This window comes from Diadema antillarum, unplaced genomic scaffold, assembly GCF_040938485.1.
Source record: "Diadema antillarum isolate AM-2024a unplaced genomic scaffold, OU_Dant_1.0 seq00001714_RagTag, whole genome shotgun sequence".
In the NCBI taxonomy this organism is placed as follows: domain Eukaryota; kingdom Metazoa; phylum Echinodermata; class Echinoidea; order Diadematoida; family Diadematidae; genus Diadema; species Diadema antillarum.
This window is the reverse complement of record NW_027272403.1, coordinates 42,860-65,056: the sequence shown is the minus strand read 5'-3', so window position 1 is coordinate 65,056 and position 22,197 is coordinate 42,860. Positions and strand designations below refer to the sequence as shown.

The window sequence follows — 22,197 nt, the reverse complement described above, 5'->3', positions numbered from 1 at the left end:
AAGATATAACATCTTAGCTCTGTGTTGCAGAAAACCCCATTCAATTTGGTTTCAGCGGTTACCAGAGAAATGTGGATTGTTGTAAAGCATGTCATGAGTCTGATTCTTCCAAGTTGAACACTTGGATGCTCTTGGAACTGCATATTAATGTGTGAACACAATAGACAGAACTCGGAGGGAAAGGATTCCTGACATGCTCTACAAATCTCCTCGTTTCTCTTTGACCACTGAAGCAAAGCAAATGGGGTTTTCTGTAAGATGTGGGCAATGAGTTATAGTTTCATACCCTGGAAATATATTTTGATTGATTCATTATTTTTAAAGTTATCATTGCGGAGGGTCCCACTGTAATTTTTTGGGGACATATGGTACATCCGTTGGCTTACCTTCATCACAGATTTCTAGAGCTGTCGTGGAAACTGGATGTCAGAGTAAGGATTGTGTAATCTTTCTCATCTCTTTTTGTCACAGTGGTCTTTGCATTGGGCTGTCACATTGTTTCACCTGAGTGGGTTGCCTATTATGAACTACATTAACCCTTTATGTACTTTGAGAGCTGATTGTGAGAGAAAACCCCATAGTGTTGTACACACTGACCAAAGTCCCTGGCCTAGAAAGGCTAAAGGTCAAGTAAGTGCTGTGGGCAGCTAACATGATCTGACTGTCATCTTGGGCCACAACTAATCAACAAGAGACAAAGGAAGCACTTCTCCCAAGAAATACTCCACACATTACAAGAAATTTCAGTCAGCAGTTGAAGATTTGTCAAAACAGTAGTAATTGAGGGGAGGAATTTGTAACTGTTCTCCTATGGCTATTTATGTGAGCTTGTAATAGATTAGAAGCCAGTGTTTGTTGAATATTAAGGGATGTTACTGTCTTTTTATTTTTTTTTTTCTCTCTTTAGACAGGGTATGGGAAAATTTGGTGGATTTGCCTACATTGGCTGATTTGTTTGTTTGTTTGTTTGAAGTATTCAACGTAGGGCATATATTACCTTCCCCACTGATCTAATTTTCATTCATGTTTGAAAACAATGCATTAAAATTTGATGAGGCAACTTTATTAATTGGAAAATCTTAGATAGATTGTATTCTGTTACTCTACAGGGAAAGAAATTAAGAAATGATTGAATTTTCCTACCGCTTTTTCCTGTTACACATCTATCTTCAGGACAACGAGATTCTCTGCTGGGATGTCCGGAATACGGGGCAAGTGTTGTTTAGCGCCCTCAGGGAAGTGAGCACACATCAGCGCATCTACTTTGACCTAGATGGGTTAGTACACGTGTTTTGGCCTGACGAAATAAAGACAACAACTCTTGTGACAGCTTTCAAGAGCAACTCCCCCTAAATTTTATATAGCCCCCACTCTCCCTCTTTAAGTAAGAGCATATGATATCACAGTGGTAGTACTGCATACAGCAGTGATTGTTGTAAGAATAACATTCATCCCCTTTGCCAGAATTCATAGTTATAGTGTATGAATAATATATGTAATAAAAGCAACAAATGTCTCATGATGCCAGCTCGTCTGATATTGACGACAATCTCTTTGATTCCTCCGTGAGCAGTGAGGGTCGCTATTTAGTCTCCGGGAATCAGAACGGGACGGTGACAGTGTGGGACACAACTCAGACCCCCATGACTTCCATGGGTGTGGACTCTGATCCCTTACTCCTTCCCGCCATGAAGTTTAAGGCACATCAGGACTGTGTGAATGGAGTAAGGTAAGGTAGACTGGTTGGAAGGGGGAACATCTTTGCCTCTCCCCCTTAACTTAACAATGGTAATGATTGAAACATATATGCACACAAACACTGGATGGTCGCTGCAGAAATTTTAACTCTGTGTTAAAACTTCAGTGACGATCAAGCGATGCCCTAAAAATCAGCAGTGCCCGGTCATTGCCAAATGGAAATTGGCTAAAAACTTTGCCAAGCAGGCTGATTTTGGGGTATGTGACTGTAGCTTTAATGTAGTATAATTGTTGATGAAGAGAATCTCATGCTTGAGTTTTCTGAGTGTTCCTATTCTGCATACACAGTTACACTACACATCATGAGCACAGTATAATTAGGGATCAGCTCAACCCATCACTGTAGAACGTACCAAACTGTTGGATTTATTTTCCATGGTAGTATACCCCATTTGCCTGAATGCACAAAGATAGTTTGAATTTAGTCCATGGTTTATGCAAATTTCTTCTGCGCAAATGTGCATAACAGATCACGTATGCCAACAAAATCCAATATTAGCCATGCGTTGATACTCGCATGTAAAAGGTACACCTGTTTCACACTAACTTTAGTCCATGTACTAAATTGGAACCATAGATTTGACTTAAATGCATTATTTACCATTTGCAGATGAAACAAAAACCCAGCTTTAGTGCTTCAAAATGGTTCTAAAACCTGAGTTAAGGGGGTATCTCACTGAATGCCAAATGTTTGTGAACGTAGCGAATTCTAAGGAATTCTAGGTTTTGCCAGGGTTCATTAACAGTTGCAGTCAAATTCGTAAACAATTGCAATCACATTCGCAAAGTTTTCATTGTCGTAAACGGTTTTTTTGTCGTCCGTCCGTCGTCCGTCCGTCGTCCGTCCGTCGTCCGTCACAAATGTTAAAGTTTACCTGCAAGACTCTCTTATGATGCATAACTTGGCAACTGTTACAGCAATGGCAGCCACACTTGGGTGATAGAAGCACTAGGGGTATCTTCATGTTATGGTGTTGTCAGAGGTCATGTGATGATGTCAAAGGTCATTTAAGGTCATATATTAAAGAGTATGTGGAAGACTCTCTTTTCTATGTTAAAGTTTACCTGCAAGACTCTCTTTTGACAAATAACTTCACACAAGTTGCTTGGATTACAGCCTAACTTGGGTCATAGATGCACTGGGGGTACCTTCATGTTATGGCGCCGTTGGAGGTCACAGGATAAGGTCAAAGGTCATTTGAGGTCATACGTTAAAGTTTACTTGCAAGACTCTCTTATCACACATAACTCAGCACATGTTGCTACAATGGCAATCAAACTTGGGTGATGGTAGATGTCTCTTGGGAATTTGAAGGTAACCACAAGGTCAAAGGTCACAGACAGGGGTCAACGAACTTTTAGGGCCCAATGTTAAGTTTTTAGGGCGCATTTCGTTTATGGCTCATAACTTTTGATCCCTTTGTCCGTTTGTGACCAAACTTAGATGGAAGATGTCCCTTGGGGAGGTGAAGGTCGTCACAAGGTCAAAGGTCACAGACAGGGGTCAACAAACTTTAAGGGCCCAATGTTATGTTTTTAGGGCGCGCTTTGATTGTGGCTCATAACTTTTGATCCCTATGTCCGTTTGTGACCAAACTTGGACGGTAGATGTCCCTTGGGGAGTTAAAGGTCATCACAAGGTCAAAGGTCACAGAAAGGGGTCAACAAATTTTTAGGGCCCAATGTTAAGTTTCTATGGCGCGTTTCGATTATGGCTCATTACTTTTGATCCCTTTGTCCGTTTGTGACCAAACTTGGATGGTAAATGTCCCTAGGGGTGTTGAAGGTCACCACTAGGTCAAAGGTTGTAAGCAGGTCAATTAACTTCTTGGAGTTATAAAAGATATTAATTCCTTGTACGCGAATGGGCGAGACACAATTTGGCACTTGCCTTGTCTTGTCACAGAGAAATTTTGAACATGTTCAAAATTTCTTTGCGACAAGAAAAACCGTTTGCAAGGATGAAAACTTTGCGAATATGAATGCAATTATTTACGAATTGAATTGCAACTGTTAACGAACCCTGAATTTCCCTAGAATTCGCTACGCTCGCAAACAATCGCAGCTCAATGAGATACTCCCTTTAGGGATAGAAACAACCGTTGTAAATATGTTAATCAGTATAATCAATGTTAAGTACCGTATTGTTAAATATACAAAATATGAACAGTAGTTATAATAAAATTATTTCGCGAATAAACCATCTCTATTTATAGTTTATTAAGAAAAATAGTAATGTCTCCTTTTATTGTAGGCTTTATTGTGAAACTTTTATATGGTAGGATGTTTTGTGATACAACTGACGAGCACATATGCATCAAATGTGATAACTCAAACATTTGTTTTAAATCACTGCTCCGAATAGTAAACAGTACCTTTAATCTGCCGAGGGGTTTTTTGGCCAGTGTGTTTCAACTGTCAAAAGAGTTTAGCAGTGAAAAAAAGAAAAAAAGTCACATAAGAGGTAACAAGCTGCTGATAATCATGATGAAATGATTTGTGTTGGCTCTCTGATCTGCCCACAGTCTCCACCCCTATCTGCCGGTCATGGCCACAGCTTCTGGTCAGCGCAGACTCCAACGGCCGTGGACAGACCGTCTGGAGGATGGGGACAGCGATGACAGCAGCGGTGGAGACGAGGAAGTGTCAGCGACATCAGTGGACAACTCTCTTAGACTGTGGTCCCTCCAGGGCAGAGGGGTTGCTAGGTAACTTTGGAAAGGAGGGCTCTTTTAAAGGGAAAATCCCCCCCCCCCCCGAAAATTAGTTTGTGTGAAAAGAAGCACAAAATGTAGAAGAATGTCACATACAAGCTCATCCCCATTTGCTGTGTACTGTGAAATCAGAAATGTTTCATGTTTCCATCAAGTAAGTTGTTTTCAATTGAATATGCACCCTAGACTGAATCATAAGTATTTTTCTATACAACCCCTGCATGCCAAAAATGTATTCTGTCATAAATGAGAAAGAGAGATAGAGATGGTATGGAATTTTATGCACAGGACAAATGGAAGGTACACTCACATGCTATATCATGGAGTTGCCAATTTGTGGTTGATTGATCACAACTTCAAAAGATCATGTCTTTCTTAGTTCTGACCAGAATTTGCTCAAACTTTAACTGATCTGTTCCTCTCATTCTGTGGCTTCCATTCACATAAACTAATTATTAGGGTGGACTACCCCTTTAGCCCCCTCCCCACTACTTTCCTGTGTCGAGTGAAGGCCACAATAAAGATGTTTTGCAGTGTTCACATAGCTGTAAAATTGATTTTACTTGTATCTGGGATTAGCATTTGATAGGTTCTCAAGTGACATTTGCTTTGGGCTCCAAAATTTGAATTAAAGTTATTGATGATGTTTGTTGGCTTGTTTATGTATAGATTATTGTAATTTTCTTTGTTCTTTGTGTTTACTTAATGCAGATGCATTGTAATTTTGAATTTAGGTGTACACATTGTATTAAATTAATCACCTCTTACATTCTGTTCACTAAAAAGCATTTGTATTTTTTTTCGTGAACATACCCCAAGTATATGACAGTGTATGTTTCATTTTAAAGTGGACTCCCGTTATAACGAAGTCTTCGGGACCGGCAGTTTTCTTTCGTTATATCGAAATTTCGTTACAACCGAACAGATAAACAATAAAAATACATACAGTGGATAATTTTGCGGCCTGAATTTTTACTTTAACCGGAATTTCATTATAACCGTGTTCGTTATAATGGGGGCACTGTATTTTCATTTTTTTCTTCATTTTTGCATGTGCTTAGGTGACAGCTTGGTGCAGCTTGTCAGTCTTCGTGTACCAGCTGTCGAAGAAGAAATCAAAGTTGTTGGATACATTCCAGTAGTCATAAGTGGAGATAGGATGTCAGGCAACGATGTGAATTCACCAAAGGCACTTTGAATGCGACATTTCAATGTGGACCTCAGCAAGCAATCCCCGAAAATGGAGAAAGAATTTTGGAACTTGCAGATGAGCAGAAAATGTGAGAAATGGAGTCTGAGGTCCTTGTGAAATCATGGATCCTTAACCCGGAGCTTGTCTTTGACATGCATCGTTCGATGGTCTTTTTTTATTTTTTTATTTTTTCCTTTGGCCATCTTCAATAAGTGGAAGGAATAGCAAGCAAGAGATCTTGGAGGAATCAGAAAAGTAATTTTGGAAATGGGAAATTGCCCATGACTGTTTGATGGTCTGATGATTGAGGATAAGGACTAAAAGTGACTTAGTCATGGCTCACAGTGACAAGACTTAGCATCATTTGGATATTCCTGAGCCAGATACTTTTCTCACACTACAGCACCAGTTCACCCTTGTGATAAAGAGATGCAGCAGAAGCTTTTTGCAACCTGTGAAATACTTGTGTCTGCATATGTTTACTCTACACCAGACAATGATTCTGGGTGATTTCAAGTTCGGTGCTAGTGCTAGTGCTAGTGCTAGCCCCCAAATAAAAGCCTTAAATTGACCTTCAACACCGACGTTCAGATTAACAAAGCGATACCGATCAAAATTATTGATCACCAGCACTAGGTGTTGGATCACAGCACCGCGAGCTCCGCGGGAATTGCGCGACGAAAAAAAGTGATGGCGCATAGTTAAAGTCAAATTTAAAAACACGTAGCCAAAACTGCTTAGTGTTAGACACGTAACGAGGAAGACTGATTAAAATGCCACAAATTTCACCCCTTCTTTAAAACTCAATTATCTTTATTTTGCTCCCAGGCTCAGATTTCTATGGCCATGTCTGTAGTGTTCGTGTTCTTTACGCGGGCGACCATTGCATTAGCATAGATTTTGCACGTAGAACGTGCATCTTTTATGGAAGTGAATACGGGTCTCGCAAGGCAACGCTAACACCAGCACCGAACTTGAAATGAAGAAAATGATAATCCCTAGAGGCTAATGTTAGTCAATAGGGAAAAAGCACGTAAATCGCTAACACAGACGGCGGAGCTTGGTTCAGCAGACGACATTCAACACCGAGCCCAGCACCAGCAACCGGAAATACGTCATAATTTTTTAGGTCAACTCCCAACACCAACGTGATTTCAAGTTCGGTTTTATTGCCAGTGCTAGTGCTGAGATAGCACTAGCACTAGCACTAGCACCGAACTTGAAATCACCCACTGACCCCTCGTGGTTCACCCCAGGTGACCAGTAACAGTCATCAGATGGTATCAACCAGGCACATTGTGCCGTATGAAGAACTAAACTGAAGTGAACTGCTCCTGAAATTAGCTTCTGTGAAGAACTACTTGACACAAACTGCCTCCATAGCACAGATTTTTGATGTGCTATGGAAAATATACAGCCATTTTGATTGAGAAAACAAGTTTGTGAAGAACTATTGCAATGTTATGTTATGGAGCAAAAATAAAGTCATTCATTTCAATTAGATGATGTTAAAAATGTTGTGTTTTGTGTGCTTGTGTTCTGTTATTACAGAGGATTGAATTTGAAAGATCTCTTTAAAGCTGCCAAGTCTCCCAAATTCTGCAGGAGGCAAATTCAGGTATCTTTTCATGTCCAGCTAAGAAAATAGAAAAAGCTCTGTGATTTGCAACTTCTTTTTCCCATCGAGATACATGTACAGAGGTGCCCACCTTTACTTTTTTTGCAGTATTTTGTGCTAAAGTTTTGGGTTTTTTTCTTCCCCCCCCCCCCCAAAAAAAAAAAAAAAAAAAAATCTGCAGGTGTCATGAAAAATTCTGATTTCCTAAAATAATTGTATTCCAATACATGTCCTTGCAGGAAAGGTAAATACATGTATACTGTTTTTCCACCAAAAATTTGTCTTTTCATTCCTCAAAATACTGCAATGCTTTTTACAAGGTTACAATTCCGCCATGTGACACACAGGCATAACTTTATATCTCTGATCACTACTCGTTATAACGAACACGGTTATAACAAAATTCCGGTTACAACAAAATAAAAATTCAGGCCACAACATTATTGGCTGTGTGTATTGTTATTGTTTATTTGTTTGGTTATAATGAAATTTCGATACAACAAAAGAAGTCTGCCGATCCTGAGGACTTCGCTATAATGGGAGTCCACTGTACAGAGAACCTCCCTGATTCTTATGGGTGAACGTTGGTAGCCCTGTCTCTTCATGACAAATTTTACGGAATTTCAAGCTACAAATGATACTTCTTCAAACTCCAGTCATTTTCACATGCAAGTCATTGGCAAATGCAATTTAGATTTAACTTGATGTGTGTTGTATGTGACTCCCAATTCAAGAAAGTGTTGGTCAAAATGGGTAACTTGTGAAGAAAGTCTTCTGTATGTTGTAATCTGTGAATGGTTTTGTCTTTTATGAAATGGATTTTTTTTTTTTTTTTGTTGCAAACTTTAAGATATGGTGTGATGTGATCTTGGAATTTGGATAATCGGTCTTTGAGATGTGTTTGAATACGATTTGATTGGATGAATGATGCATATTAGCACACAATTGCGAGAGTGTAGTAAATTACGGTTCAAGATGATGTGGTGAGGATGTATGATATCCAGTTCTTTAATATCGACACTGTATGATAGCGTGGCGTACTTACGTGATGTGCTCCGCATTCCTCCATTCATTCTATCTTCTCTTTCGCTCTCTTTTCTTCTCAATCTCCCGTGTTCTTTCCTACTGTATAAGCTGTTATTTTTGCATACAGATATTTTCGCGAATGAGGAGGTTAAAGACATGTTGTTTTCGTGAATTGACACCGAGGCTATTGAGCCAAATATGAGCAACATATAACGAGGGCAAGAATGGAAATTTGGTCGGAGTAAAAGTAAGTAAGGTGTGGTATTTCAAAGATTCACAAAATGTTTCAAAACAATTCTTGAACAGTTGATATGAATATGTAAATGAGTGAGCTGATGATCTCACCACCTTCCAATTTTCCATTGATCTTGTGCCAAACTTTAAAAAAAAAAAAAAAAAATGTTTTCTACACCAAAGTAGTAAAACTATGTTATTCCTGCCTGAATAAATTCAAAGTAATGATCAGCCAGATATATCATGATGTGAGACTGGGGCATAATTACTTTTGAACAAACAAAACTGGAACATGTAAAAAATTTGTGTGGCAAGTTGTGAAAGAATGACGGCATTGTTTCACTACAGCTGTATTTGTATATTCATATCGACTGCAAAGAACTGTTTCGTGAATGTCAGCCAAATTTACAAATGAAAGCTTCCTCAATTCTTATCGTATTTTGATCAAACTTTGATTGTTCTGCTTAGAAAATTGCACTCTTCCTTTTCAGACTTACTTTCATTTGATGCGGAATTCCTTTTTAGAATGAAAGGAGAGGCAGAAGATGAAGAAAAAAATGAAGGAGTTTTGGAAGGAAGAGGGTGAGGACTGAGGAGGGACTGAAGAGTAAACGGAGAGGGATTACTGGCGCTTTCTTACTTTTCTGCCTCAAAATGGCCGTAGTTTCACAGAACAGTGAAAGCTTTTATTTGGAAGATACTGGACTGTCCGCCCAACCCCCTTCTACCATTTTTTTCCCAGCAAATTATAATCATAGCATTAAAAATACACATAATAGCACAACAATGTACTGGAACAAACAATCTGTGAACTGAGATTCAATGTTGTAAATTTCATGATAAATACCAAAAGAATTTCTGGAAAAGGAGGGGACTGCAAAACAAAACAAAAACAAAACAAAAACAGGGCAAGTGCCGAAATGTGTCTCGCCCACAAATATACCACAACACATTTGTAAAAATCTAACTAAAGAGGAATCAAGGCAAAGTGTTAGTACAACAAGAGCTTTGTAACTTAACATTGGCCCCTAAAAGTTCGTTGACCCCTGTTTGTGACCTTTGACCTTGTGATCTTCAACTCCACAAGAGACATCTAACACCAAAGTTTGGTCGCAAACAGTCATACCGATCAAAAGTTATAAGCCATAATCGAAACGCCCCATAAAAACTTGGAACATTGGCCCCTAAAAATTTGTTGACCCCTGTACTTTGTGACCTCTGACCTTGTGGTGACCTTCAACTCACCAAGGGACACCTACCATTTAAGTTTAGTTACAAACGGATACCAATCAAAAGTTATGAGCCATAATCGAAACGCGCCGTAAAACTTAACATTGACCCCTGCCTATGACCTTTGACGTTAAGGTGACCTTCCTGTTTGGTAACATGTGTAACTTTACATAAACACTCTTCACTCCAAGTTTGATTGACATTGAAGCACTCAGTACAAAGTAATTTAAGTTTTTGTAGCGTTACGGACGGACGACGGACGGACGGACAGACGCCGCAGGCGATCCCTTAGTCTCCCCTCACCTCTGGTGGGCTCGACAAAAACGGGGCTTGTATTTTGCAGTCCCTTCTTAAAAAGAAAAAGAAATCTAATTACAAAACTATCATAGACAAATTGCTTAACGGGGGAAAAAAGATAAGACGGACAAGAAGTAGACACAACCAGACACATAACAAACACGAGACATCTGTCTTGTAAAAGAAGAAAGTGGGAAAGTAAATAAACGTGGAACGCATGACAGGAAGAAACTATCTACATAGCGGACAGAGAAAATAAAAAGGAGAAGGAAGAGGACATGATGGGTCAAAACCACGGCACGAGAGGCACTAGATACGATTATAAACTTACCAAAGTATAACGAGATATAGTGAGGCGTTGTAGAAGACCACAAACAATTGAGTTCAAAAGGGGACTTGAAATTAGGGCTTACAAAAGTATAACTCATTCTGCAAAAAGATTTCTTGAAAATGTCTTTCGTTTAAAAGAGACTGCCGGATGATTTTTCAGACTTTTACATTTGAACAACTATGAATTAGTTATACTGAGTACCAGAATTTATAGTGATTGGAATGAGGAATATGAATGTTTTGAAAATTCATAACAAATTGCAATGAACAATGATGATGACATGGCAGCCTCATCATAAGAATGCACGAGTTGCTATCAAGAGAATTCTAAAATTTCGGACCAGAAAAAAAAAAAAGAAAACAGATTTGGCAAAAATAATCTTAGTCAAAAGACATACATTATATTTCGCCAGTGGACTGCAATGGGCCCTCTGACGTGGGCCCAGGTCTGTATTGTGCGTTTTCCTCCTGATTGCAGCGGACCGGGAAAACAAAAACATTATGTAGTTGGGAGGTGGAGGGGGACTAATTCGGGTAACGGGGACATCAGGGGGGTGTTTCATCAACGCTTGTCAGCGCCGACAACTGTCGGCGCTGACCAATTTCAGCAAAATCCTTGGTTTTGATTGGCTGAGATGCTATGGTCACTGACTGTTACTATGGTGATTCAAGTTGTCAGCGCCGACAAATGTTGATGAAACACCCCCAGGAGATTTTTATTCAAGATCACTGGTCCGAGTTGGACCATCACACCAGTAGCCACTCGGGAGATCAGATCTTATGAGTCAAAGTTGCAAATCCTTGGTTTTGATTGGCTGAGATGCTCTGGTCACTGACTGTTACCATGGTGATTCAAGTTGTCAGCGCCGACAAATGTTGATGAAACACCCCCAGGAGATAATTATTCAAGATCACTGGTCCAAGTTGGACCATCACACCAGTAGCCACTCGGGAGAGCAGATCTTATGAGTCAAAGTTGCATGGTAGGATGATATACGGTGTAAAGGAAAAGTACCGTATGTCCCCCCCCCCCCCCCCAAAAAAAAAAAAAAAAAAAATTAAAAATAAAAATAAAAAATACAACGGGACCCTCCGCAATGATATCTTTAAAAATAGTGAATCAATCGAAATACAAATTCAGGGTATGAAACTATAACTCATTGCCCACATCTTACAGAAAACCCCATTTGATTTGCTTCAGTGGCCAAAGAGAAATGAGGAATTTTGTAGAGGATGTCAAGAATCTCTTCCCTCCAAGTTCTGTCTATTGTATTCACACACAAAAGCATCGAAGTGCTAAACTTGGAAGAATCAGACTCATGACATGCTTCACAACTTTTCACATTTCTCTGTGACCTCTTAACCAAATTGAATGGGTGTTTTTTTTTTGCAAAATAGAGCTAAGATGTTATGTTTTAAGACCCTGAAGTAGCATTTAGACAGTTTAATCATATTGGGTGTTATCAGTGCGAAAATTAATTGTATTTTTTTTTGGGGGGGGGGGACATACATGTATACTGTATAATTATATTGGTTGAGATTAGGAATGAGCTTTAAACTTTTTGCGAGATACTTTAAAAAAGACACTTTATGAAATGTCAGAGGGCATACAATTCTTAGAGGAGCTCAAAAGTTTATTTGAGACATTATTGGTTTGGAAATGGCTGAGATATCCAAAAACAAAGAAAAGCAAAGCAATCCTAATAAAAGCTGGGTCCCACTTTTGATTAAGATCGCTTTGTTTCAGATATCTCGGCCATTTCAAAACCAATTGTCTCAAATAAACTTTGAATTCCTCTTGTAACTACACTGAACTATATGCTCTTTCATATTTCATAAGATATTTCTCATTATCTCAAAAAAATAATCAAAAAAAATGTTGGAACCTGAAGCCCCATCTCAACGGAAACTATAACAAGCCTTTAACTTGCTTGCAATTTTTACTGGAGTTTCTTTTCTTTTTTTTTTTAATTTTCAATCAGCTCCTCGTCAAAGGTAAATTAGCGTCACGAAATAATTTTATACCCAACGTATACATTTCGTTTTGATTTGTACAGATTGGCAAGAGAAACTAAAAAGATATTAATTGTAAGATTTATGTCACGTATATGTGTGTGTGTGTGTAATTATATCTTATTCTATATTTATCTATCTACCCATATCTCTCTCTTTATATATATATATATATATATATATATATATATATATATATATATACATATACATATATATATATGTATATATATATATATGCATAATATCATAAGGACCATCTTTTTAGTTTCTCTTGTCAAGCCTGTACAAGTGAAAACGGATGATATAATGTATATATATATATATATATATATATATATATTAATTTGAGATATGAGAAAGGAAGGAGAAAACGGTGCGGTGCGTACCGCTTTGACATCTTTATTCCTCTTACTGTTCCTCCTTTTCGGAAAAGTGCAAGAGTGCACATATACATATATATATATATATATATATATATATATATATATCATCCGTTTTCACTTGTACAGGCTTGACAAGAGAAACTAAATATATATATATATATATATATGCCTTTTTTATTTTAAGATGACTCCTCGTGCCACTTAATGAGGTCAACGCAACACGCATATCACTTTTCTTTCGACAAAAATAGAAGATATGTGATAATTACCATTTGATCAGCTCAAGAGGGAGGGAGCACGTCCCTGGCTCAAAGGCAGATATCTGGTCTTTAATTCGTGTGGTATTGCGTAACTCTATGGACATAGCACGAAGGTCTGTCACAGGAATTATTTCAAGCCGTGGTATTATAGCATGCCAGAAGAGCCGATATTCTGCGTAGCCCCTGATCTGTGTAATTACCATACTTTGGTTCATAGCGCAGGTAATGACCGCGTCACATGCTTCGGGAGTCAGGCGGGTCTAAAAATAGACTATCCCTCGAACCGGGAAGATTTCGACGCATATAGGGCCTATACACACACCTTGAAGCGAGCCAATGTTAGGTATGAGGCGGTCAGATTTATAATGAACGTTTCTCGTGTGAAGTGAGGGGCAACGAATGATTTAATGATCCCGCTTATTGCAACATTTGAGTTTTTCAGAGTGACAATGAGGGTTGCTTTTCCACAGTGTTCGAGCGTAAGAGGAAAAAGGGGGGAATTCCAGGCAAAAACTTGCATCAAGCCTCATTGCAATATTTCTGGCTCAGGAACAGAGTAAATTACGTATGGGTATACTGAATTTTGTTTGGGTATATGATGATGTGTAATGTTCACTTTTCAATTCAATTCAATATCTTATTTCATTTTTCGACAAGAACATATAGACATCACTTTTTTTGGTAACAGAAAATAAGGTGCGTAAAACTATGTAGGATGAAAAGAATGTGCAATGATATATTGTAGCACCTTACGATAATTATACATTATCATATAAAACTCAAGTGATTAGAAGTAAGTAAGCAGTATGCAAAATTCGAAAAATAAAGGTTGTTGTTTGTTTATGTTTGTTTGTTTGTGAACAGGATTTAGTCTGCCCCTCCCCCCCCCCAAAAAAAAAGAAAAAAAAAACGAAGAAGAAAAGTGTCAATACTACAAGACTACAGTATATACCGACACGAATATGTTTCTATTCCAATGATTATGAAGGTGCACCTTTATTCTACCTATATGGTATACCATTAGTATGCGTGTTGTTTATGTGTTATTTTTTTTTTTTTTAGTTGCGGTTATCATAGGGGTGCTTTTTTTCAAATAATAACCAGTCACAAATTATCTCTGCATTCACGACATACCCATTCATGTTTAAAAGGGCGAGCAGGCGGCACCACCTCTTATTTCTTTTTCCTTTTGCTTGTCAGCTGATTAAGCCCGGAAGTGGTAGGCCTACGTAAAAATTCCTGTTGAAGCCCTTTTTTCTGTTTGTTTGTTCGTTTGCTGTTGTTGTTGTTGTTGTTGTTTGCTTGTCAGCTGATTAAACCCGGATGTGGCAAAGAAGTATAAAGTGCTTTGCGCCCATCCCTTTTTTTTTTTTTCTTTTTTCTTTTTTACGGAATTCCTGGATCCGCTCCTGGGAAACATAAATGTTTCTTAATTAACCTTCTCGCGGAATTCTCTGGGGAATGCTAGAGCAATGGAGTCTTAAGCCCGGCCCATTTTAACAGAGCCCATCAAACTAGTTACCGCGGCAACGTCCGAGTAGCGTCCGGGTAACCTTTTTTTCTCTCTCTCTGCCTGTTAAAACGGTCCCCGCATAATGTTGCTGGGCCGTTGTCGCGGTAACTTTTGCCAAATTCTGTCCTGGCGTTCTAGGGTAATTACCGCGACATTACCGCGGCATTACCCCGACAACCCGTATGCCAGAACAAAAATGCGGTAATATTCCTTTGATATACTCAACATTTCACTCAAGCGCAACATTGCAGACAGGGAATGATTGATACGCCTTAACAGTCTTTATGTGCGTAGATTGTAATCACTGATTTCTGTGCTGTTGAGATCAGCTGGGCTGTTTTATGAAGAGTTATCGATTATTATTTGATTTACATCATAAGTCTATATAGCAGCCTGTGTGGGAAAGGGAATTTACAATCAATTATATCTATAAACGGGGCCCAGTTAATGTAAACACGTTTTGTTACTAACATTGTTGCCTATCAAGCTGTGTACAATGTAGGACAATAGGCAGCGCTGGCCGGTGGGCGGGGTCAGAGCCGTAAACGGTTCTGGGCGGGGTAGTCGCATTAGTGGACACACCCCCTTCCTGGAAACCTACCTGGAGAAGGTTTTCGGTGTGTGTTTGTTAAAACTGTGCCCCTCGCTCTCTCCTATGGTTTCATTACCTGACGTGAGGTGGGGAATTTGTTCTCCAGACGTTGTCCTGGGGTCTGGGGTAAGGTCTGTTAAAATAGGGCTTAAATGTCCACCAGATCGGATGGAATTGTCACATTTATGGTGATGCCTTATGGCCGTTTTGTAAAATATCTCGCAATTATAAAGGAGTGTCAACGAGGAACAATAAAAATCTCAAAGCGACTCTGTACTCTACTTCGAGGCTGCCCTCAAGAAGTCTGGAAAAGCTAGGGTTAAGAGTTCCTCCTTAAATACCTTTGTCTAATCTGCGTATCTTTTATGTTTACTTTAAAGAGATTTTTAGAGATTGACCTGAGATCTGAGAGGACAGCTGGCAACTCTCGTGTGTTTGTTGTTTGTTTGCTTGTTTCTTTGTTTGTAAGTGCAGATGTATCTAAGGTCCGTTGGTACACTCCAATTATCGAGACAGGTGTGGAGATTCATTTCTGAATTCCACATCGACTTGGCGTTTTTATGATTGATCAAACATGCCCTACCGATGAGACACAAAGATCGTTTAAGATCAGCTGTTTCGAAATCTTTAATCTTTGCGCGGATTCAAAGGTATATCTGAAGACAAAAAAACAACAACAAAAACAAAAAAAAAACAACAAAAAAACACCACCCAAAGAAGAGATGGCGATACCGAGGTCAAAAATCAGCATCGTCTTTCTATTTTCTTATACAGTCAAACCTGTGTATAGCGGCCACCCAAGGGAGACAAAAAAGTGGCCGGTACAGACAGGTGGTCGCTACAGACAGGTTCTTTAACATGTTTTTTTTTTTTTACTCTCGGAGGGAATTGTTGTTGTTTTTTTTTTTTTTTTTTGCTTTGTTTTGTTTTGTTTTGTTTTGTTTGTTTTCGTTTGTTTGTTTGTTTGTTTGTTTGTTGTTGTTGGTTTTTTTTTGGGGGGGCGGGGGGTCGTATACGGCAGGTAGCCGCTATAGACAGGTGGTCGCCAGGACAGTCACCAGGACAGTCGCCAGGACACCGTCACACACAGTGTCACCGGTGACACACAGTGTGACTGTGTGGTTGTTCCATGAGCGATGTGCCAGCAGAATATTTTCTCAAAAAATATAGTTTTTTTTCTTAATCATGACGTCGAAAAGCGCGTATTCATAGGCCGAATGGCAGAATACTAAAGTCAATATATTATGATGCGATCATTATGTCACATTTTATGGTTATTCATATCTAATTAGTATGAGTTACAAACATTGTGCTCTATCCCATACACCATTACCTGACTAATCATATTTATACAGACATCAAAATATCGTTCACAAAAGCGTTTACACTGCACACAAACAAACATATTGATGCAAAGATGCAAGAATATCTATCTAAATTGCTACGGCTGCACTTGTGATATGTAAATTTAGTGGCACTTTGAACGTATACCATATTTCATTTGATTTGATTCATTTCCACTTCAATAAACGTGTATATCAGATAGATAGATAAAGAGAGAGAGAGAGAGAGAGAGAGAGAGAGAGAGAGAGAGAGAGAGAGATGTAGATATATAGTAGAGAGATGTAGATATATAGTAGATGGAGATAGAGATAGATAGATAGATAGATGGATGGATGGATGGATAGATAGATAGATAGATGGATAGATAGACGGATGGATAGATAGATAGTTGGATAGATCGATGGATAGATAGATGGACAGATAGATAAATGAATAGATAGATGGATAGATAGGTAAGTGGATGGATGGATAGATAAATAGATGAATAGATAGATGGAAAGATAGACGGATGGATAGATAGATAGATGGATACATAAATAGATGGATAAATAGATGGATAGATAGGTAGGTGGATGGATAGATAAATAGATGAATAGATAGATGGATAGATAGATAGATAGATAGATGGATGGATAGATAGATAGATAAATAGATAGATGGATAGATGGATAGATAGATAGAAAGATATATAGATAGAGAGAAGGGGAAAAGGGAGAGATGGGGGAGGGAGAGATATGGTTATCTATATGGTTGGGATGGAGGGGACAGGCTGTACAAAGAAAAACTAAGCTTTTGGATTTCGGAGGATGTAAAATCCAGAGCCACTTCCATGGCAGAACATAACTTGTCCGACTCGCGATCAACGCATTATGTCTGAAAATGAATATGAGAACAGAGCCAATGTCACACCCGGGGCGTTTTTGTCTTTGAGTGTTTGTTTGTTTATTTTTTTGTTCATTGTTGTTTTTGTTTTTGTTCTTTTTTGTTCTGATCTTCTTCTTGGGGGGGGGGGGGGCAAAGTCCTCGACGGAATTCCAAGACGGGTTGGTCTGAAGTTTCCCAATCTTATTATAATAGTCAAACATAAATAGGGGAAAATGTAAGGAAAAGACGAGTGGAGAAAGATACTGACTCGAAGGTATAACCCTTGTCAAGACATATAGTAATATAGATGTTGAACTTTGACTACATTGGTCTGCGGAACATTATTTTGGTTGCAAAGACTGATTTTCGGTGATTTTGTTAATGAACAATTAGTATTCCCAGATCAGCAACTGCTAGATAAGTTATTGCTCTTACACTGCCATTCACTGCGTTAATTTCCAGGCTACTGATGACGTTCATTCAGTGCATGCACGCAAGGCAAGATGATATATAGGCCTATATATATATATATCATTTATTAATCTTTATGCTCAAAGGGTAATTACAGTGAATCGTGAGAAAGTTACGTGAACAAAGTGTATGGAAGGTAGTTAAGCATTTTTTTTTCTCTCTCTCTCTGACTTTTATTTACAATTTTAGACTCTGAGACTCGAAACAACACAAAAATTACACATTTGCTACTCAGGGCAGACGGGACCCCCCCCCCCCCCCCCCTACTTTTTTTTTTTTTTTTTTTGCACCCATACATATAGGAATACATAGGGTGTCACCACTTTGGCCCCCTCCCCCAACAACTTTTTTCTTCTTCTTTTTTTACCCCGAAAGGGGCAGTAGAAAAAAAAATAGAATGAAACCTTTGAACCCGCTAAGACCTTTCGTTTTGCTCTGAAGAAACCCGGAAGTGGAATGAGAAAGATGAGCTGAAGATCTCTTTTTTTTTTTTCTTTGCTTGTTAGCTCATGAAACCCGGAAGTGGGCCCCCTCCCACTTTTGAAAAAGTGGCGCCGGCGGTGTGCTTTAAAGTAGTATCGCGAAACCAGGTAAACATGAAGACCACACGTGTCATGTAGGCTTCTAGTTAAGAATGCCGTCATAGCGTGTTTTCCGGGGATTACTGAAATACGTTTATATTTACTGAGCTAAGAACGGAGACAAACCGAACTGTTCTTGATGACGACTAACTAAATAAAATTTCGAGGAATATACATGGAAGGTTCATTAGCATTGTCCTCGGTCTTAAGGCGAAACGATCTCTCCTTTCATGTCACTCGTGTACACAAACAAACAAACTAACAAACAAACAAACAAACAAACAAACAAACACAAAAAAATCGATACCATGCGTCAATTTTTAATAAGCCTTGCCCCGTCGACGCGTCGGTGAGTGAAAATTAAAGACTATAAACCATAAAAAATAATCATCGAATACGGCTAGCCTATATTGTTACGTCACTGTCAGTATTCATTAGTCTCATTCCTGTCCCCACATTTGGCATTGATTGAAAATAATAGGAACTCCGTAAAAACGAAGTTTTACCACAGTGTGCTACTTGCGATTAAGTACCGTGTGTTTAAATTATTTGCTGGTTTTTTTTTTTTCTCTCTCAAATAATTATTTCCTCTGCACGTTCTCTGATTTCCCATCAGTATTACTTGTGGCTATGGACAATGCTGAATAGAATTAAGATGACTAGCTGCCTTACGACTTCCCTGTTCAAATCCATGCATAATTAATCGCCACCACTCGTTTATTTTCGTGCGTGACTTGCTGCAACGTCACCAGCGGGTATGCATAATTAATCGCCGTTTCGCACACTCCCATCTACGCTTTCACAGCCTGACGCTTCGCTTCACCCGTGCGCGCTTCCGCTAGTCTATTCCACAAGACTCTCTTTGCTTTTCTGCCAATACTGCACATTCGTTTTCACTGTAAGTTACGACCATATAATCCTTCTAAGCCTTAGCCTTCTATAATATCCTGACAGTAAAGGGGGAAGGAAGAAAGAAAAATGATAATGTTGCTTAGGAAACAGTAGGGCTTATCAGTTTTTGGTGTTTTTTTTTTTTTTTAGTCTAAGGGATCGATTGGGGGGAAAGGAAGTATTGAAGAAAAATAAACGCGAGAAAAATATGAGAATGAAAGATTCGATGTTCATTAGCGAGCAATGGGACGGGAAAGTGTAGAGAGGTCAATTAAAAAGGTCTTGGCGAAGGCAATGCCTGTAGGGCCAACGTCATACGTGGCAGTACGAATGGCAATGAGTATTTCAGATTGATATGAAGTAAAAACGCTGTTAATCTTTAAAGGGGTTGAACGGTTAGGATTCTATACATAATGACTGGAAGAATCAATCATGTATCTCAAACGTGTCGAATTCCATCATGGCTCGTCATCTTCTGATACAATATCAAAGTCTCCAAGAAAGAATTCCAAGAGTGACGTCACTTCACATCTCCTGATGTATCATTTCCGTCGACTTGCTTAATATACGTTAATATTTGATATTCCAGTCCATTGTTTTTTGTATGTGTGCTTCATCATAATATGCTTCATTTCATTTCATTTATTAAATTTCATTTTCAACAAAAATTATATAAATGTATAAAACATATCATGCTACAATATACATGTTCTATATATAAAATGTTAATACAGTATAATCAACACAATACGATAGGTTGTAAAGAAAAGATGCATATGATATTAACTAAATCATGCTGAAAGGGGTGGAGGAGAGCTAAATGCAGGGCTTGTAAAGAATCCCCCTCAAAACAATAGGAAAATGTTGGCTATAAAAAGAAGGCGGTGACAAACAACGTAATAAACATTAACGGCTAAAGAATAACCATCACCTTTATAACAACAAAGCACACTATAGATTAACACACACACCTATATATACACATGCACCATTACAGAGACTACAACTCTCCCGCTTTCGACGGGAGATCTCCCGCCGAAAGCCCATTTTTGTAAATTCTCCCGTTCTCCCGCTTGAAATTTGATTTCTCCCGCCCTGGCTCTGTGTCTCCCGTTGGAAAGGATTTCTTACTTATTGCCATATCGTATGTTGAAAAATAAGACTTAGATAGCATGCTAGAACCCTATACTAGACCCCGGCCGCAAGGAATTTCGCGCTTCGCGCACATCAACTTGGAGTCTCCCGTTTGCTAGGGGTTTCAGGCGGGAGAATGTCCAGATCAGAAGGTGCTGGGGGCTGGAGTCTCTGCCATTATCTACATAAACATACACATAACAATTGTTGCAGTTGTCTCAACTATATAATTATATACAACATGCATGGTGTATACTGCATCCATTTCCAACAGCTTTTTTTTTCGGTATTAGTCTTGAAATTTAATTTACAAAATTCCATCAATGTTCATAATTTGTTTCTCATTCCATATTGTTGTGTTACTTTGTGTATTCAAATATTGTAGTCATATGTGTTGGAAATGAAATGTAATGAAATGAAATGATATGCAATGGTGGTGTAGCATAGTTGACTTATATACAATGAGCGAGGGGCAGGTATCTAGGCTATTTCTGCAATTCTCTTCCTCCTTCGCTTCTCCTATGCGCTCCTCATGGTAGTCCAAAACTAAGGACAGGACGACCTTGCATCGAAAAGAAAAATGATAAAAAAGATTTTATACAACAAAATATAAAGAAATTGTCACCTTTGTAATGGACTTTTACAATGATACCAGGAACACTTGCGAACATCACAATTTGATATTTTCCTAATATATCTTTGCATTGTTATTTATTTTTTTAATTCTATTTTTCTAATGTCATGAGGCTTTGTATAGACAACAACCGAAACAACTGGGAATTGTGACGTATACAGACAGTGCCGACACCAAACAGAAGTCAATGCACTTTGAGAGCCCTTTAAATACGTTTACATCAATTCCCGCATCAACACAGCTTACTGCTTTGGCGCAAACAACGCCACCAAGCGGTACCCGGAGAAGCAACTGGTAACGTACTTGTCAACAGACATCACAAATAAATCAACAAAAGTAAAAGCGTTCTACGGTATATAACGCACACACTTTAACGGCCTGGGGTAGGTAAAATGAATATTATGCAGATTCAAGAGTTCATAAAATGCAGCTTCTCTTTGCTAGGAACTCCATTCTGATTCTTTATAATATAATATTTTGCTCAGTGGAAGTAATTAATGTAGTTGTATTAATAAATCGTTTTCCTCTCTCAGAGCATTTCTGAATTTGCTGTGATTTCTTGTGTCTGATTTATTCATCTGTTTATTTTGAGTGAAGAAAAAAGTGCACTTAAGACCTCAAACTGGATAAGCAACAAAAAACAGTTTTTTTATATATGCATGTACATGCACTGATAATGCGGAAACTAACCTAGTTTGCACCACACCATGAGCAACGAATTAAAAAAAAGTGACAATATTTACATCATCCAATGTCAGACAACAAGAGAGTATTCTGGTAACCCTTTGTCTTTACTTTACACAAGGAAAAAAGGGTTCAGCAGGGTGGAAGGTTTTGGTGACAAGGCGTGGGGAGGGGAGATTCTGTGCTTTTGGACAGACACAATTATTCCATCATAGTATTGTGTATTACGAGTATGCGCAGCCAGAAAGAGAGAGAAGGGGGGGGGGGGGGGGCGGGGGGATTTCAAAAGTTGGGCGTGGACATCACACAGTCCCTCCCATAACTACGGCCCGCCTTTTCGCGCGTCCAATACGCGCATAGGGAGATCAGCTGTTATTGAAGACCTTCCCTCGCTGTGTGTCTCGTGGAAAGTTTGCTGTAAAGCAATGCGA

At 38.7% G+C, this 22,197-nt stretch overlaps 1 protein-coding gene across 1 annotated transcript in view; it reads left to right on the top strand.

Annotated features, from left to right (window-relative positions):
* Positions 1 to 22,197, top strand: part of LOC139711854 (telomerase Cajal body protein 1-like) — a gene marked incomplete at its 5' end in the record, with an annotated part of 29,754 nt that overhangs the window by 5,869 nt on the left and 1,688 nt on the right. Inside the window, 3 exons of the mRNA XM_071623706.1 lie at positions 1,174 to 1,277; positions 1,574 to 1,729; positions 4,284 to 4,466. Coding sequence (XP_071479807.1) covers positions 1,174 to 1,277; positions 1,574 to 1,729; positions 4,284 to 4,466 — 443 coding nt within the window. The remainder of the gene's footprint in view (positions 1 to 1,173; positions 1,278 to 1,573; positions 1,730 to 4,283; positions 4,467 to 22,197) is intronic.